We start from the raw sequence: 20,565 nt of genomic DNA, 5'->3' as shown, positions 1-20,565 counted from the left end.
TGCATCCAGTCTGCCTGGGCACATTTCTAAAACGGAGGTCCGGAGAAGGGGCATAGAGGGAGGAGCCAGTTCACACCCTTGAAAAGTCTTAAAGTGCCCATGTCTCCTGCGGAACCGTCTATACCCCATAGTCATGAAGTGGACCGAAGTATCCTCTAGGACGTATGCGAAACAAACACCACTATATTGACATTTGCATACAGTGAGATTATTCAGTATAACATCAGTGTATAAGACTCACAGCTTCTCTACAGATCATATAGTGACAGTCACTTTTGTACATTGGGGAGACCCTAAATCCCACCTACCTGATCCTCCTGTGGGATCCTGTGATTCTCCTCTGTACAATCCTGGGAATACAGAGGACGGGGACATCTCTCCGGGGTATCTCTGTTACTGGGTCCATCTGTAGGAGACAAACAGTGACTGAGTACAGTGTATATATGTGATTATCAGGTGATGTGTGTATATAGGGGCCCCCATACCTGCTCTCCCCTGTACAATACATGACAGTCTCCTCTTACCCAGTGATGTGAGGGGCCGGTGATTCTCCATCATCACGTCCTTGTACAGACCCTGTGTTCCTCTATATAGTCCTCCTCCTGCATGGAGACATAGACAGTGACATCGTGACACCTTATAGGAACCTGACACACACAGTGATACAGTCATCACCCAGACACGTCCCCTGGTGTTACTGTATAATGCCCCATTCCCAGCAGTCACCTCTCCAGTCATCACCCAGACACATCCCCTGGTGTTACTGTATAATGCCCCATTCCCAGCAGTCACCTCTCCAGTCATCACCCAGACACATCCCCCGGTGTTACTGTATAATGCCCCATTCCCAGCAGTCACCTCTCCAGTCATCACCCAGACACATCCCCCGGTGTTACTGTATAATGTCCCATTCCCAGCAGTCACCTCTCCAGCCATCACCCAGACACATTTCCTGGTGTTACTGTATAATGCCCCATTCCCAGCAGTCACCTCTACAATCACCCAGACACATCCCCTGGTGTTACTGTATAATGCCCCATTCCCAGCAGTCACCTCTCCAGTCATCACCCAGACACATCCCCTGGTGTTACTGTATAATATACCCATTCCCAGAAGTCACCTCTCCTGTAATCACCCAGACACATCCCCTGGTGTTACCGTATAATGTGTAATTAACAGCAGTCACCTCTCCTGTGACGTGCGGTCGGGTGAGGCAGAGCCTTTCCTGTCATACTTACGTTTAAACCAGAGATTTGACTGAATAAAGTATATGAAAAATACTAATAATTTGTTTGAAATATCTCCTTTGCATTATTCTAATAATTTTTATAGCCAAAACTCTGGAGTAAAAAGTCTATGGTAGGCGAGGCAGTGCCTCACCTGTCTATCTTTTCCATACATCTCTGATCAAAAATCACCAAATTTCCAGGAGTTTATACTGCTGCACCTGTGTATAATACCCAGATGTACCCTTTGGCTCATATAGTGTATGTAAATCTGGCTCTGGGGTTAGCTGGTGCCTCCTGAGCCATTTAGCTCACTGCACGTCCCTGCACCTCTCCAGTCATCACCCAGACACATCCCCTGGTGTTACTGTATAATACCCCATTCCCAGCAGTCACCTCTCCAGTCATCACCCAGACACATCCCCTGGTGTTACTGTATAATACCCCATTCCCAGCAGTCACCTCTCCAGTCATCACCCAGACACATCCCCTGGTGTTACTGTATAATACCCCATTCCCAGCAGTCACCTCTCCAGTCATCACCCAGACACATCCCCTGGTGTTACTGTATAATACCCCATTCCCAGCAGTCACCTCTCCAGTCATCACCCAGACACATCCCCTGGTGTTACTGTATAATGCCTCATTCCCAGCAGTCACCTCTCCAGTCATCACCCAGACACGTCCCCTGGTGTTACTGTATAATGTCCCATTCCCAGCAGTAACTTCTCCAGTCATCACCCAGACACATCCCCTGGTGTTACTGTATAATGTCCCATTCCCAGCAGTCACCTCTCCAGTCATCACCCAGACACATCCCCTGGTGTTACTATATAATGTGCAATTACCAGCAGTCACCTCTCCTGTAATCACCCAGACACATCCCCTGGTGTTACCGTATATTGTGCAATTCCCAGCAGTCACCTCTCCAGTCATCTCCCAGACACGTCCCCTGGTGTTACTGTATAATGTCCCATTCCCAGCAGTCACCTCTCCAGTCATCACCCAGACACATCCCCCTGGTGTTACTGTATAATGTCCCATTTCCAGCAGTCACCTCTCCAGTCATCACCCAGACACATCCCCTGGCGTTACTGTATAATATACCCATTCCCAGAAGTCACCTCTCCTTTAATCACCCAGACACATCCCCTGGTGTTACTGTATAATGCCCCATTCCCAGCAGTCACCTCTCCAGTCATCACCCAGACACATCCACTGGTGTTACTGTATAATGTCCCATTCCCAGCAGTCACCTCTCCAGTCATCACCCAGACACGTCCCCTTGTGTTACTGTATAATGCCCCATTCCCAGCAGTCACCTCTCCAGTCATCACCCAGACACATCCACTGGTGTTACTGTATAATGTCCCATTCCCAGCAGTCACCTCTCCAGTCATCACCCAGACACATCCCCTGGTGTTACTGTATAATGTCCCATTTCCAGCAGTCACTTCTCCAGTCATCACCCAGACACATCCCCTGGTGTTACTATATAATGTGCAATTACCAGCAGTCACCTCTCCTGTAATCACCCAGACACATCCCCTGGTGTTACCGTATATTGTGCAATTCCCAGCAGTCACCTCTCCAGTCATCTCCCAGACACGTCCCCTGGTGTTACTGTATAATGTCCCATTCCCAGCAGTCACCTCTCCAGTCATCACCCAGACACATCCCCCTGGTGTTACTGTATAATGTCCCATTTCCAGCAGTCACCTCTCCAGTCATCACCCAGACACATCCCCTGGCGTTACTGTATAATATACCCATTCCCAGAAGTCACCTCTCCTTTAATCACCCAGACACATCCCCTGGTGTTACTGTATAATGCCCCATTCCCAGCAGTCACCTCTCCAGTCATCACCCAGACACATCCACTGGTGTTACTGTATAATGTCCCATTCCCAGCAGTCACCTCTCCAGTCATCACCCAGACACGTCCCCTTGTGTTACTGTATAATGCCCCATTCCCAGCAGTCACCTCTCCAGTCATCACCCAGACACATCCACTGGTGTTACTGTATAATGTCCCATTCCCAGCAGTCACCTCTCCAGTCATCACCCAGACACATCCCCCTGGTGTTACTGTATAATGTCCCATTTCCAGCAGTCACCTCTCCAGTCATCACCCAGACACATCCCCTGGCGTTACTGTATAATATACCCATTCCCAGAAGTCACCTCTCCTTTAATCACCCAGACACATCCCCTGGTGTTACCGTATAATGTGTAATTAACAGCAGTCACCTCTCCTGTGACGTGCGGTCGGGTGAGGCAGAGCCTTTCCTGTCATACTTACGTTTAAACCAGAGTTTTGATTGAATAAAGTATATGAAAAAATAAGAATTTACTTACCGATAATTCTATTTCTCGTAGTCCGTAGTGGATGCTGGGAACTCCGTAAGGACCATGGGGAATAGCGGCTCCGCAGGAGACTGGGCACAAAAGTAAAGCTTTAGGACTACCTGGTGTGCACTGGCTCCTCCCCTATGACCCTCCTCCAAGCCTCAGTTAGGATACTGTGCCTGGACGAGCGTACACAATAAGGAAGGATTTTGAATCCCGGGTAAGACTCATACCAGCCACACCAATCACACCGTACAACTTGTGATCTGAACCCAGTTAACAGCATGATAACAGAGGAGCCTCTGGAAAGATGGCTCACAACAACAATAACCCGATTTAGTTAACAATAACTATGTACAAGTATTGGAGACAATCCGCACTTGGGATGGGCGCCCAGCATCCACTACGGACTACGAGAAATAGAATTATCGGTAAGTAAATTCTTATTTTCTCTGACGTCCTAGTGGATGCTGGGAACTCCGTAAGGACCATGGGGATTATACCAAAGCTCCCAAACGGGCGGGAGAGTGCGGATGACTCTGCAGCACCGAATGAGAGAACTCCAGGTCCTCCTCAGCCAGGGTATCAAATTTGTAGAATTTAGCAAACGTGTTTGCCCCTGACCAAGTAGCTGCTCGGCAAAGTTGTAAAGCCGAGACCCCTCGGGCAGCCGCCCAAGATGAGCCCACCTTCCTTGTGGAATGGGCTTTTACAGATTTTGGCTGTGGCAGGCCTGCCACAGAATGTGCAAGCTGAATTGTACTACAAATCCAACGAGCAATAGTCTGCTTAGAAGCAGGAGCACCCAGCTTGTTGGGTGCATACAGGATAAACAGGGAGTCAGATTTTCTGACTCCCGCCGTCCTGGAAACATATATTTTCAGGGCCCTGACAACGTCCAGCAACTTGGAGTCCTCCAAGTCCCTAGTAGCCGCAGGTACCACAATAGGCTGGTTCAGGTGAAACGCTGAAACCACCTTAGGGAGAAATTGTGGACGAGTCCTCAATTCTGCCCTGTCCGTATGAAAAATCAGGTAAGGGCTTTTATAAGATAAAGCCACCAATTTTGACACGCGCCTGGCCGAAGCCAGGGCCAATAGCATGACCACTTTCCATGTGAGATATTTCAAATCCACAGATTTAAGCGGTTCAAACCAATGTGATTTTAGGAACCCCAAAACTACATTGATATCCCAAGGTGCCACTGGAGGCACAAAAGGAGGCTGTATATGCAGCACCCCCTTAACAAACGTCTGAACTTCAGGAACTGAAGCCAGTTCTTTCTGGAAGAAAATCGTCAGGGCCGAAATCTGAAAATTAATGGATCCTAATTTTAGGCCCATAGACACTCCTGTTTGCAGGAAATGCAGGAATCGACCCAGTTGAAATTCCTCCGTTGGGGCCTTCCTGGCCTCGCACCACGCAACATATTTCCGCCAAATGCGGTGATAATGCTTTGCGGTCACATCCTTCCTGGCTTTGATCAGGGTAGGAATGACTTCTTCCGGAATGCCTTTTTCCTTCAGGATCCGGCGTTCAACCGCCATGCCGTCAAACGCAGCCGCGGTAAGTCTTGGAACAGACAGGGTCCTTGCTGGAGCAGGTCCCTTCTTAGAGGTAGAGGCCACGGGTCCTCTGTGAGCATCTCTTGAAGTTCCGGGTACCAAGTCCTTCTTGGCCAATCCGGAGCCATGAGTATAGTTCTTACTCCTCTCCGTCTTATAATTCTCAGTACCTTGGGTATGAGAGGCAGAGGAGGGAAACACATACACTGACTGGTACACCCATGGTGTTACCAGAGCGTCCACAGCTATTGCCTGAGGGTCCCTTGACCTGGCGCAATACCTGTCCAATTTTTTGTTGAAGGCGGGACGCCATCATGTCCACCTTTGGTTTTTTTCCAATGGTTTACAATCATTTGGAAGACTTCTGGGTGAAGTCCCCACTCTCCCGGGTGGAGGTCGTGCCTGCTGAGGAAGTCTGCTTCCCAGTTGTCCACTCCCGGAATGAACACTGCTGACAGTGCTATCACATGATTTTCCGCCCAGCGAAGAATCCTTGCAGCTTCTGCCATTGCCCTCCTGCTTCTTGTGCCGCCCTGTCTGTTCACGTGGGCGACTGCCGTGATGTTGTCCGACTGGATCAGCACCGGCTGACCTTGAAGCAGAGGTCTTGCTTGGCTTAGGGCATTGTAAATGGCCCTCAGCTCCAGGATATTTATGTGAAGTGATGTCTCCAGGCTTGACCACAAGCCCTGGAAATTTCTTCCCTGTGTGACTGCTCCCCAGCCTCGCAGGCTGGCATCCGTGGTCACCAGGACCCAGTCTTGAATGCCGAATCTGCGGCCCTCTAGAAGATGAGCACTCTGCAAACACCACAGGAGAGACACCCTTGTCTTTGGTGACAGGGTTATCCGCTGATGCATCTGAAGATGCGATCCGGACCATTTGTTCAGCAGGTCCCACTGGAAAGTTCTTGCGTGGAATCTGCCGAAAGGGATTGCTTCGTAGGAAGCCACCATTTTTCCCGGGACCCTTGTGCATTGATGCACTGACACTTGGCCTGGTTTTAGGAGGTTTCTGACTAGTTCGGATAACTCCCTGGCTTTCTCCTCCGGGAGAAACACCTTTTTCTGGACTGTGTCCAGGATCATCCCTAGGAATAGAAGACGTGTCGTCGGGATCAGCTGCGATTTTGGAATATTGAGAATCCAACCGTGCTGCCGCAACACTACTTGAGATAGTGCTACCCCGGCTACCAATTTTTCCCTGGATCTTGCCCTTATCAGGAGATCGTCCAAGTACGGGATAACTAAAACTCCCTTCCTTCGAAGGAGTATCATCATTTCGGCCATTACCTTGGTAAAGACCCGGGGTGCCGTGGACAAACCAAACGGCAGCGTCTGAAACTGATAGTGACAGTTCTGTACCACAAACCTGAGGAATCCTTGGTGAGAAGGGTAAATTGGGACATGGAGGTAAGCCTCCTTGATGTCCAAAGACACCATATAATCCCCTTCTTCCAAGTTCGCAATTCTTGAATTTGAACATGTGTATGTAAGTGTTCAAGGATTTCAGATTTAAAATAGGTCTCACCGAGTCGTCTGGCTTCGGTACCACAAACAGCGTGGAATAATACCCCTGTCCCTGTTGCAGGAGGGGTATCTTGATTATCACCTGCTGGGAATACAGCTTGTGAATGGCTTCCAATACCACCTCCCTGTCGGAGGGAGACGTCGGTAAAGCAGACTTTAGGAAACGGCGAGGGGGAGTGCCTGAGTCCGCTTGTAAAGCCCCAGAGTCATGCTGAGGACTTGGCAGAAACGGGAGAGGGCTTCTGTTCCTGGGAACTGGCTGTTTGCTGCAGCCTTTTTCCTCTCCCTCTGCCACGGGCAGAAATGAGGAGCCTTTTGCCCGCTTGCCCTTATGGGGCCGAAAGGACTGCGCCTGATAATACGGCGTCTTCTTATGTTGAGATGCTACCTGGGGTAAAAATGTGGATTTCCCAGCAGTTGCCGTGGCCACCAGGTCTGATAGACCTACCCCAAATAACGCCTCCCCTTTGTAAGGCAATACTTCCATATGCCTTTTGGAATCAGCATCACCTGACCACTGCCTCGTCCATAACCCTCTTCTGGCAGAAATGGACAGCGCACTTACTCTTGATGCCAGTCGGCAAATATCCCTCTGTGCATCACACATATATAGAAATGCATCTTTCAAATGCTCTATAGTCAGTTAGGGAATCCGACCAAGCCACCCCAGGCACTGCACATCCAGGCTGAGGCGATTGCTGGTCGCAGTATAACACCCGTGTGAGTGTATATACATTTTAGGATATTTTCCTGCTTTCTGTCAGCAGGTTCCATAAGGGCGGCCGTATCAGGAGACGGTAGTGCCACCTGTTTTGACAAACGTGTGAGCGCTTTAACCACCTTAGGGGGTGTTTCCCAACGTGCCCTATCCTCTGGCGGGAAGGGGAATGATGCTAATAACCTTTTAGGAATTATCAGTTTTTTATCGGGGGAAACCCACGCTTCATCACACACTTCATTTAATTTCTCAGATGCACGAAAAACTACAGGCAGTTTTTTCTCACCAAACATAATACCCTTTTTAGTGGTACTTGTATTATCAGAAATATGTAAAACATTTTTCATTGCCTCAATCATGTAACGTGTGGCCCTACTGGAAGTCACATTCGTCTCTTCATCGTCGACACTGGAGTCAGTATCCGTGTCGGCGTCTGTATCTGCCATCTGAGGTAACAGGCGTTTTAGAGCCCCTGATGGCTTTTGAGACGCCTAGACAGGCACGAGCTGAGTAGCCGGCTGTCTATGTCATCAACCGTCTTTTGTAAAGAGCTGACACTGTCACGTAATTCCTTCCATAAGCCCATCCACTCGGGTGTCGACTCCCTAGGGGGTGACATCTCCATTACAGGCAATTGCTCCGCCTCCACATCATTTTCCTCCTCATACATGTCGACACAATCGTACCGACACACAGCACACACACAGGGAATGCTCTGATAGTGGACAGGACCCCACTAGCCCTTTGGGGAGACAGAGGGAGAGTATGCCAGCACACACCAGAGCGCTATATATATATGCAGGGATAACCTTATAGAAGTGTTTTTCCCCTTATAGCTGCTGTTTTATTTATACTGCGCCTAATTAGTGCCCCCCTCTCTTGTTTTACCCTTTTCTGTAGTGCAGGACTGCAGGGGAGAGTCAGGGAGACGTCCTTCCAGCGGAGCTGTGAGGGAAAATGGCGCCTGTGTGCTGAGGAGATAGGCTCCGCCCCCTTCTCTGCTGACTTTTCTCACGCTTTTTGCTGTATTCTGGCAAGGGTTAAAATACATCCATATAGCCCTGGGGGTTATATGTGATGTATTTTTGCCAGCCAAGGTGTTTCTATTGCTGCTCAGGGCGCCCCCCCCCCCAGCGCCCTGCACCCTCAGTGACCGGAGCGTGAAGTGTGCCTGAGAAGCAATGGCGCACAGCTGCAGTGCTGTGCGCTACCTTGGTGAAGACTGATGTCTTCTGCCGCCGATTTTCCGGACCTCTTCTTGCTTCTGGCTCTGTAAGGGGGCCGGCGGCGCAGCTCTGGGACCGGACTCCGAGGCTGGGCCTGTGTTCGGTCCCTCTGGAGCTAATGGTGTCCAGTAGCCAAGAAGCCCAAGCTGGCTGCAAGCAGGCAGGTTCGCTTCTTCTCCCCTTAGTCCCTCGATGCAGTGAGCCTGTTGCCAGCAGGTCTCATTGAAAATAAAAAACCTAAAACTAAACTTTTACTAAGAAACTCAGGAGAGCCCCTAGTGTGCACCCTTCTCGGCCGGGCACAAAAATCTAACTGAGGCTTGGAGGAGGGTCATAGGGGGAGGAGCCAGTGCACACCAGGTAGTCCTAAAGCTTTACTTTTGTGCCCAGTCTCCTGCGGAGCCGCTATTCCCCATGGTCCTTACGGAGTTCCCAGCATCCACTGGGACGTCAGAGAAATACTAATGATTTGTTTGAAATATCTCCTTTGCATTATTCTAATAATTTTTATAGCCAAAACTCTGGAGTAAAAAGTCTATGATAGGTGAGGCAGTGCCTCACCTGTCTATCTTTTCCATACATCTCTGATCAAAAATCACCAAATTTCCAGTTTATACTGCTGCACCTGTGTATAATACCCAGATGTACCCTTTGGCTCATATAGTGTATGTAAATCTGGCTCTGGGGTTAGCTGGTGCCTCCTGAGCCATTTAGCTCACTGCACGTCCCTGCACCTCTCCAGTCATCACCCAGACACATCCCCTGGTGTTACTGTATAATGCCCCATTCCCAGAAGTCACCTCTCCTGTAATCACCCAGACACATCCCCTGGTGTTACCGTATATTGTGCAATTCCCAGCAGTCACCTCTCCAGTCATCACCCAGACACATCCCCTGGTGTTACTGTATAATGTCCCATTCCCAGCTGTCACCTCCCCAGTCATCACCCAGACACATCCCCTGGTGTTACTGTATAATGCCCCATTCCCAGAAGTCACCTCTACAGTCATCACTTAGACACATCCCCCGGTGTTACTGTATAATGTCTCATTCCCAGCAGTCACCTCTCCAGTCATCACCCAGACACATCCCCTGGTGTTACTGTATAATGCCCCATTCCCAGAAGTCACCTCTACAGTCATCACTTAGACACATCCCCTGGTGTTACTGTATAATGTCCCATACCCAACAGTCACCTCTCCAGTCATCACCCAGACACGTCCCCTGGTGTTACTGTATAATGCCCCACTCCCAGCAGTCACCTCTCCAGTCATCACCCAGACACATCCCCCGGTGTTACTGTATAATGTCCCATTCCCAGCAGTCACCCCTCCAGTCATCACCCAGACACATCCCCTGGTGTTACTGTATAATGCCCCATTCCCAGCAGTCACCTCTCCAATCATCACCCAGATACATCCCCCGGTGTTACTGTGTAATTTCCCATTCCCAGCAGTCACCTCTCCAGTCAACGCCCAGACACGTCCCCTGGTGTTACTGTGTAATTTCCCATTCCCAGCAGTCACCTCTCCAGTCATCACCCAGACACATCCCCCGGTGTTACTGTATAATGTCTCATTCCCAGCAGTCACCTCTCCAGTCATCACCCAGACACATCCCCTGGTGTTACTGTATAATGTCCCACTCCCAGCAGTCACCTCTCCAGTCATCACGCAGACAGGTCCCCTGGTGTTACTGTATAATGTCCCATTCCCAGCAGTCACCTCTCCAGTCATCACCCATACACATCCCCTAGTGTTACTGTATGATGTGCAATTTCCAGCAGTCATCTCTCCAGTCATCACCCAGTCACGTCCCCCTGGCGTTGCTGTATAATGCCTCATTGCCAGCAGTCACCTCTCCAGTCATCACCCAGACACGTCCCCTGGTGTTACTGTATAATGTCTCATTCCCAGCAGTCACCTCTCCAGTCATCACCCAGACACATCCCCTGGTGTTACTGTATAATGTCCCATTCCCAGCAGTCACCATTCCAGTCATCACCCAGTCACGTCCCCCTGGCGTTGCTGTATAATGCCTCATTGCCAGCAGTCACCTCTCCAGTCATCACCCAGACACGTCCCCTGGTGTTACTGTATAATGTTCCATTCCCAGCAGTCACCTCTGCTGTCATCAACCAGACACATCCCCTGGTGTTACCGTATAATGTGCAATTCCCAGCAGTCACCTCTCCACTCATCACCCAGACACATCCCCCCGTGTTACTGTATAATGTGCAATTCCCAGCAGTCACCTCTCCAGTCATCACCCAGACACATCCCCTGATGTTAATGTATAATGCCCCATTCCCAGCAGTCACCTCTCCAGTCATCACGCAGACAGGTCCCCTGGTGTTACTGTATAATGTCCCATTCCCAGCAGTCACCTTTCCAGTCATCACCCAGTCACGTCCCCTGGTGTTACTGTATAATGTCCCATTCCCAGCAGTCACCTCTCCAGTCATCACCCAGACACATCCCCTGGTGTTACTGTATAATGTCCCATTCCCAGCAGTCACCTCTCCAGTCATCACCCAGACACATCCCCTGGTGTTACTGAATAATGTGAAATTCCCAACAGTCACCTCTACAGTCTTCACCTAGACACATCCCCTGGTGTTACTGTATAATGTCCCATTCCCAGCAGTCACCTCTCCAGTCATCACCGAGACACATCCCCTGATGTTAATGTATAATGCCCCATTCCCAGCAGTCACCTCTCCAGTCATCACCCAGACACATCCCCTAGTGTTACTGTATGATGTGCAATTTCCAGCAGTCATCTCTCCAGTCATCACCCAGACACATCCCCTGGTGTTACTGTATAATGTGCAATTCCCAGCAGTCACCTCTCCAGTCATCACCCAGACACGTCCACTGGTGTTACTGTATAATACCACATTCCCAGCAGTCACCTCTCCAGTCATCACGCAGACAGGTCCCCTGGTGTTACTGTATAATGTCCCATTCCCAGCAGTCACCTTTCCAGTCATCACCCAGTCACGTCCCCTGGTGTTACTGTATAATGTCCCATTCCCAGCAGTCACCTCTCCAGTCATCACCCAGACACATCCCCTGGTGTTACTGTATAATGTGAAATTCCCAACAGTTACATCTACAGTCTTCACCGAGACACATCCCCTCGTGTTACTGTATAATGTCCCATTCCCAGCAGTCACCTCTCCAGTCATCACCCAGACACATCCCCTGGTGTTAGTGTATAATGTCCCATTCCCAGCAGTCACCTCTACAGTCATCACCCAGACACATCCCCCGATGTTACTGTATAATGTCCCATTCCCAGCAGTCACCTCTCCAGTCATCACCCAGACACATCCCCTGGTGTTACTGTATAATATACCCATTCCCAGAAGTCACCTCTCCTGTAATCACCCAGACACATCCCCTGGCGTTACTGTATAATGTGTAATTAACAGCAGTCACCTCTCCTGTGACGTGCGGTCGGGTGAGGCAGAGCCTTTCCTGTCATACTTACGTTTAAACCAGAGTTTTGACTGAATAAAGTATATGAAAAATACTAATAATTTGTTTGAAATATCTCCTTTGCATTATTCTAATAATTTTTATAGCCAAAACTCTGGAGTAAAAAGTCTATGGTAGGTGAGGCAGTGCCTCACCTGTCTATCTTTTCCATACATCTCTGATCAAAAATCACCAAATTTCCAGGAGTTTATACTGCTGCACCTGTGTATAATACCCAGATGTACCCTGTGGCTCATATATTGCATGTAAATCTGGCTCTGGGGTTAGCTGGTGCCTCCTGAGCCATTTAGCTCACTGCACGTCCCTGCACCTCTCCAGTCATCACCCAGACACATCCCCTGGTGTTACTGTATAATACCCCATTCCCAGCAGTCACCTCTCCAGTCATCACCCAGAAACTTACCCTGGTGTTACTGTATAATGCCCCATTCCCAGAAGTCAAATCTCCTGTAATCATCCAGACACATCCCCTGGTGTTACCGTATATTGTGCAATTCCCAGCAGTCACCTCCCCAGTCATCACCCAGACACATCCCCTGGTGTTACTGTATAATACCCCATTCCCAGCAGTCACCTCTCCAGTCATCACCCAGACACGTTCCCTGGTGTTACTGTATAATGCCCCATTCCAGCAGTCACCTCTCCAGTCATCACCCAGACACGTCCCCTGGTGTTACTGTATAATGCCCCATTCCCAGCATTCACCTCTCCAGTCATCACCCAGACACGTCCCCTGGTGTTACTGTATAATGCCCCACTCCCAGCAGTCACCTCTCCAGTCATCACCCAGACACGTCCCCTGGTGTTACTGTATAATGCCCCATTCCCAGCATTCACCTCTCCAGTCATCACCCAGACACGTCCCCTGGTGTTACTGTATAATGCCCCATTCCCAGAAGTCACCTCTCCTGTAATCACCTAGACACATCCCCTGGTGTTACCGTATATTGTGCAATTCCCAGCAGTCACCTCTCCAGTCATCACCCAGACACATTTCCTGGTGTTACTGTATAATGCCCCATTCCCAGCAGTCACCTCTCCAATCATCACCCAGACACATTTCCTGGTGTTACTGTATAATGCCCCATTCCCAGAAGTCACCTCTCCTGTAATCACCCAGACACATCCCCTGGTGTTACCGTATATTGTGCAATTCCCAGCAGTCACCTCTCCAGTCATCACCCAGACACATTTCCTGGTGTTACTGTATAATGCCATATTCCCAGCAGTCACCTCTCCAGTCATCACCCAGACACGTCCCCTGGTGTTACTGTATAATGTGAAATTCCCAGCAGTCACCTCTCCAGTCATCACCCAGGCACATCCCCCGGTGTTACTGTATAATGTCCCATTCTCAGCAGTCACCTCTGCTGTCATCAACCAGACACATCCCCTGGTGTTACCGTATAATGTGCAATTCCCAGCAGTCACCTCTCCACTAATCACCCAGACACATCCCCCGGTGTTACTGTATAATGTGCAATTCCCAGCAGTCACCTTTCCAGTCATCACCCAGACACATCCCCTGATGTTAATGTATAATGTCCCATTCCCAGTAGTCACCTCTCCAGTCATCACCCAGACACGTCCCCTGGTGTTACTGTATAATACCACATTCCCAGCAGTCACCTCTCCAGTCATCACGCAGACAGGTCCCCTGGTGTTACTGTATAATGTCCCATTCCCAGCAGTCACCTCTCCAGTCATCACCCAGATACATCCCCTGATGTTAATGTATAATGCCCCATTCCCAGCAGTCACCTCTCCAGTCATCACCCAGACACATCCCCTAGTGTTACTGTATGATGTGCAATTTCCAGCAGTCATCTCTCCAGTCATCACCCAGACACATCCCCTGGTGTTACTGTATAATGTGCAATTACCAGCAGTCACCTCTCCAGTCATCACCCAGACACGTCCCCTGGTGTTACTGTATAATACCACATTCCCAGCAGTCACCTCTCCAGTCATCACACAGACAGGTCCCCTGGTGTTACTGTATAATGTCCCATTCCCAGCAGTCACCTTTCCAGTCATCACCCAGTCACGTCCCCCTGGCGTTACTGTATAATGCCCCATTGCCAGCAGTCACCTCTCCAGTCATCACCCAGACACGTCCCCTGGTGTTACTGTATAATGTTCCATTCCCAGCAGTCACCTCTCCAGTCATCACCCAGGCACATCCCCCGGTGTTACTGTATAATGCCCCATTCCCAGCTGTCACCTCTCCAGTCAACGCCCAGACACGTAATCTGGTGTTACTGTATAATGTCCCATTCCCAGCAGTCACCTCTCCAGTCATCACGCAGACAGGTCCCCTGGTGTTACTGTATAATGTCCCATTCCCAGCAGTCACCTCTCCAGTCATCACCCAGACACATCCCCTGATGTTAATGTATAATGCCCCATTCCCAGCAGTCACCTCTCCAGTCATCACCCATACACATCCCCTAGTGTTACTGTATGATGTGCAATTTCCAGCAGTTATCTCTCCAGTCATCACCCAGACACATCACCTGGTGTTACTGTATAATGTGCAATTCCCAGCAGTCACCTCTCCAGTCATCACCCAGACATGTCCCCTGGTGTTACTGTATAATACCACATTCCCAGCAGTCACCTCTCCAGTCATCACGCAAACAGGTCCCCTGGTGTTACTGTATAATGTCCCATTCCCAGCAGTCACCTCTCCAGTCATCACCCAGACACACCCCCTGGTGTTACTGTATAATGTGAAATTCCCAACAGTCACCTCTACAGTCTTCACCCAGACACATCCCCTGGTGTTACTGTATAATGTCCCATTCCCAGCAGTCACCTTTCCAGTCATCATCCAGTCACGTCCCCTGGTGTTACTGTATAATGTCCCATTCCCAGCAGTCACCTCTCCAGTCATCACCCAGACACATCCACTGGTGTTACTGTATAATGCCCCATTCCCAGCAGTCACCTCTCCAGTCATCACCCAGACACATCCCCTGGCGTTACTGTATAATGTGTAATTAACAGCAGTCACCTCTCCTGTGACGTGCGGTCGGGTGAGGCAGAGCATTTCCTGTCATACTTACGTTTAAACCAGAGTTTTGACTGAATAAAGTATATGAACAATACCAATAATTTGTTTGAAATATCTCCTTTGCATTATTCTAATAATTTTTATAGCCAAAACTCTGGAGTAAAAAGTCTATGGTAGGTGAGGCAGTGCCTCACCTGTCTATCTTTTCCATACATCTCTGATCAAAAATCACCAAATTTCCAGGAGTTTATACTGCTGCACCTGTGTATAATACCCAGATGTACCCTGTGGCTCATATATTGCATGTAAATCTGGCTCTGGGGTTAGCTGGTGCCTCCTGAGCCATTTAGCTCACTGCACGTCCCTGCACCTCTCCAGTCATCACCAAGACACATCCCCTAGTGTTACTGTATAATACCCCATTCCCAGCAGTCACCTCTCCAGTCATCACCCACACACGTTCCCTGGTGTTACTGTATAATGCCCCATTCCCAGAAGTCAAATCTCCTGTAATCACCCAGACACATCCCCTGGTGTTACCGTATATTGTGCAATTCCCAGCAGTCACCTCTTCAGTCATCACCCAGACACATCCCCTGGTGTTACTGTATAATACCCCATTCCCAGCAGTCACCTCTCCAGTCATCACCCAGACACATCCCCTAGTGTTACTGTATGATGTGCAATTTCCAGCAGTCATCTCTCCAGTCATCACCCAGACACATCCCCTGGTGTTACTGTATAATGTGCAATTACCAGCAGTCACCTCTCCAGTCATCACCCAGACACGCCCCAACGTGTTACTGTATAATGCCCCATTCCCAGCAGTCACCTCTCCAGTCATCACCCAGACACGTCCCCTGGTGTTACTGTATAATGTCCCATTCCCAGCAGTCACCTTTCCATTCATCACCCAGTCACGTCCCCCTGGCGTTACTGTATAATGCCCCATTGCCAGCAGTCACCTCTCCAGTCATCACCCAGACACATCCCCTGGTGTTACTGTATAATGTGAAATTCCCAACAGTCACCTCTACAGTCTTCACCCAGACACATCCCCTGGTGTTACTGTATAATGTCCCAATCCCAGCAGTGACCTCTCCAGTCATCACCAAGACATGTCCTCTGGTGTTACTGTATAATGTCCCATTCCCAGCAGTCACCTCTACAGTCATCACCCAGACACATCCCCCGGTGTTACTGTATAATGTCCCATTCCCAGCAGTCACCTCTCCAGTCATCACCCAGACACATCCACTGGTGTTACTGTATAATGCCCCATTCCCAGCAGTCACCTCTCCAGTCATCACCCAGACACATCCCCTGGCGTTACTGTATAATGTGTAATTAACAGCAGTCACCTCTCCTGTGACGTGCGGTCGGGTGAGGCAGAGCCTTTCCTGTCATACTTACGTTTAAACCAGAGTTTTGACTGAATAAAGTATATGAAAAATACTAATAATTTGTTTGAAATATCTCCTTTGCATTATTCTAATAATTTTTATAGCCAAAACTCTGGAGTAAAAAGTCTATGGTAGGTGAGGCAGTGCCTCACCTGTCTATCTTTTCCATACATCTCTGATCAAAAATCACCAAATTTCCAGGAGTTTATACTGCTGCACCTGTGTATAATACCCAGATGTACCCTTTGGCTCATATAGTGTATGTAAATCTGGCTCTGGGGTTAGCTGGTGCCTCCTGAGCCATTTAGCTCACTGCACGTCCCTGCACCTCTCCAGTCATCACCAAGACACATCCCCTGGTGTTACTGTATAATACCCCATTCCCAGCAGTCACCTCTCCAGTCATCACCCACACACGTTCCCTGGTGTTACTGTATAATGCCCAATTCCCAGAAGTCAAATCTCCTGTAATCACCCAGACACATCCCCTGGTGTTACCGTATATTGTGCAATTCCCAGCAGTCACCTCTCCAGTCATCACCCAGACACGTTTCCTGGTGTTACTGTATAATGCCCCATTCCCAGCAGTCACCTCTCCAATCATCACCCAGATACATCCCCCGGTGTTACTGTATAATTTCCCATTCCCAGCAGTCACCTATCCAGTCATCACCCAGACACATCCCCCGGTGTTACTGTATAATGTCCCATTCTCAGCAGTCACCTCTCCAGTCATCACCCAGACACATCCCCTGGTGTTACTGTATAATGCACCATTCCCAGCAGTCACCTCTCCAGTCATCACCCAGACACATCCCCTGGTGTTACTGTATAATGTCCTATTCCCAGCAGTCCCCTCTGCTGTCATCAACCAGACACATCCCCTGGTGTTACCGTATAATGTGCAATTCCCAGCAGTCACCTCTCCAGTCATCACCCAGACACATCCCCTGATGTTAATGTATAATGCCCCATTCCCAGCAGTCACCTCTCCAGTCATCAGCCAGACACATCCCCTAGTGTTACTATATGATGTGCAATTTCCAGCAGTCATCTCTCCAGTCATCACCCAGACAAATCCCCTGGTGTTACTGTATAATACCCCATTCCCAGCAGTCACCTTTCCAGTCATCACCCAGTCACGTCCCCCTGGCTTTACTGTATAATGTCCCATTCCCAGCAGTCACCTCTCCAGTCATCACCCAGACAAGTCCTCCGGTGTTACTGTATAATGCCCCATTCCCAGCAGTCACCTCTCCAGCCATCACCCAGACACATCCCCTGGTGTTACTGTACAATGCCCCATTCCCAGCAGTCACCTCTCCAGCCATCACCCAGACACATCCCCTGGTGTTACTGTACAATGCCCCATTCCCAGCAGTCACCTTTCCAGTCATCACCCAGTCACGTCCCCCTGGCTTTACTGTATAATGCCCCATTCCCAGCAGTCACCTCTCCAGCCATCACCCAGACACGTTCCCTGGTGTTACTGTGTAATGCCCCATTCCCAGCAGTCACCTCTCCAGTCATCACCCAGACACATCTCCTGGTGTTACTGTATAATGTTCCATTCCCAGCAGCCACCTCTCCAGTAATCACCCAGGCACATCCCCCGATGTTACTGTATAATGTCCCATTCCCAGCTGTAACCTCTCTAGTCAACGACCAGACACGTCCTCTGGTGTTACTGTATAATGTCCCATTCCCAGCAGTCACCTCTCCAGTCATCACGCAGACAGGTCCCCTGGTGTTACTGTATAATGTCCCATTCCCAGCAGTCACCTCTCCAGTCATCACCCAGACACATCCCCTGATGTTAATGTATAATGTCCCATTCCCAGCAGTCACCTCTCCAGTCGTCACCCATACACATCCCCTAGTGTTACTGTATGATGTGCAATTTCCAGCAGTCATCTCTCCAGTCATCACCCAGACACATCCCCTGGTGTTACTGTATAATGTGCAATTCCCAGCAGTCACCTCTCCAGTCATCACCCAGACAGGTCCCCTGGTGTTACTGTATAATGTCCCATTCCCAGCAGTCACCTTTCCAGTCATCACCCAGTCACGTCCCCTGGTGTTACTGTATAATGTCCCATTCCCAGCAGTCACCTCTCCAGTCATCACCCAGACACATCCCCTGGCGTTACTGTATAATGTGTAATTAACAGCAGTCACCTCTCCTGTGACGTGCGGTCGGGTGAGGCAGAGCCTTTCCTGTCATACTTACTTTTAAACCAGAGTTTTGACTGAATAAAGTATATGAAAAATACTAATAATTTGTTTGAAATATCTCCTTTGCATTATTCTAATAATTTTTATAGCCAAAACTCTGGAGTAAAACGTCTATGGTAGGTGAGGCAGTGCCTCACCTGTCTATCTTTTCCATACATCTCTGATCAAAAATCACCAAATTTCCAGGAGTTTATACTGCTGCACCTGTGTATAATACCCAGATGTACCCTGTGGCTCATATATTACATGTAAATCTGGCTCTGGGGTTAGCTGGTGCCTCCTGAGCCATTTAGCTCACTGCACGTCCCTGCACCTCTCCAGTCATCACCAAGACACATCCCCTGGTGTTACTGTATAATACCCCATTCCCAGCAGTCACCTCTCCAGTCATCACCCAGACACTTACCCTGGTGTTACTGTATAATGCCCCATTCCCAGAAGTCAAATCTCCTGTAATCACCCAGACACATCCCCTGGTGTTACCGTATATTGTGCAATTCCCAGCAGTCACCTCTCCAGTCATCACCCAGACACATCCCCTGGTGTTACTGTATAATACCCCATTCCCAGCAGTCACCTCTCCAGTCATCACCCAGACACGTTCCCTGGTGTTACTGTATAATGCCCCATTCCCAGAAGTCACCTCTCCTGTAATCACCCAGACACATCCCCTGTGTTACCGTATATTGTGCAATTCCCAGCAGTCACCTCTCCAGTCATCACCCAGACACATTTCCTGGTGTTACTGTATAATGCCCCATTCCCAGCAGTCACCTCTCCAATCATCACCCAGATACATCCCCCGGTGTTACTGTATAATTTCCCATTCCCAGCAGTCACCTCTCCAGTCATCACTCAGACACATTACCCGGTGTTACTGTATAATGTCCAATTCCCAGCTGTCACCTCTCCAGTCAACGCCCAGACACGTCCCCTGGTGTTACTGTATAATGTCCCATTCTCAGCAGTCACCTCTCCAGTCATCACCCAGAAAAATCCCCTGGTGTTACTGTATAATGCACCATTCCCAGCAGTCACCTCTCCAGTCATCACCCAGACACATCCCCTGGTGTTACTGTATAATGTCCTATTCCCAGCAGTCCCCTCTGCTGTCATCAACCAGACACATCCCCTGGTGTTACCGTATAATGTGCAATTCCCAGCAGTCACCTCTCCAGTCATCACCCAGACACATCCCCTGATGTTAATGTATAATGCCCCATTCCCAGCAGTCACCTCTCCAGTCATCAGCCAGACACATCCCCTAGTGTTACTATATGATGTGCAATTTCCAGCAGTCATCTCTCCAGTCATCACCCAGACAAATCCCCTGGTGTTACTGTATAATACCCCATTCCCAGCAGTCACCTTTCCAGTCATCACCCAGTCACGTCCCCCTGGCTTTACTGTATAATGTCCCATTCCCAGCAGTCACCTCTCCAGTCATCACCCAGACAAGTCCTCCGGTGTTACTGTATAATGCCCCATTCCCAGCAGTAACCTCTCCAGCCATCACCCAGACACATCCCCTGGTGTTACTGTACAATGCCCCATTCCCAGCAGTCACCTTTCCAGTCATCACCCAGTCACGTCCCCCTGGCTTTACTGTATAATGCCCCATTCCCAGCAGTCACCTCTCCAGCCATCACCCAGACACGTTCCCTGGTGTTACTGTGTAATGCCCCATACCCAGCAGTCACCTCTCCAGTCATCACCCAGACACATCTCCTGGTGTTACTGTATAATTTCCCATTCCCAGCAGTCACCTCTCCAGTCATCAATCCATACACATTCC

At 49.4% G+C, this 20,565-nt stretch overlaps 1 protein-coding gene across 3 annotated transcripts in view; it reads right to left on the bottom strand.

Annotated features, from left to right (window-relative positions):
- The window catches only part of LOC135054473 (zinc finger protein 420-like), an 89,848-nt gene that overhangs the window by 42,192 nt on the left and 27,091 nt on the right, over positions 1-20,565 (bottom strand). For all 3 annotated transcript variants that reach the window (XM_063957570.1, XM_063957569.1, XM_063957568.1), the window contains 2 exons: positions 525-602; positions 309-406 (listed from right to left, as the gene is read on the bottom strand). In XM_063957570.1, the coding sequence (XP_063813640.1) occupies positions 309-406; positions 525-558 (132 nt within the window). In that variant the 5' untranslated portion in view covers positions 559-602. The remainder of the gene's footprint in view (positions 1-308; positions 407-524; positions 603-20,565) is intronic.

The sequence above is a fragment of the Pseudophryne corroboree genome, chromosome 3 (genome assembly GCF_028390025.1).
Source record: "Pseudophryne corroboree isolate aPseCor3 chromosome 3, aPseCor3.hap2, whole genome shotgun sequence".
NCBI lineage: Eukaryota > Metazoa > Chordata > Amphibia > Anura > Myobatrachidae > Pseudophryne > Pseudophryne corroboree.
Note: the sequence above shows the minus strand (reverse complement) of the source record. Positions and strands in the feature narration are given on the sequence as shown.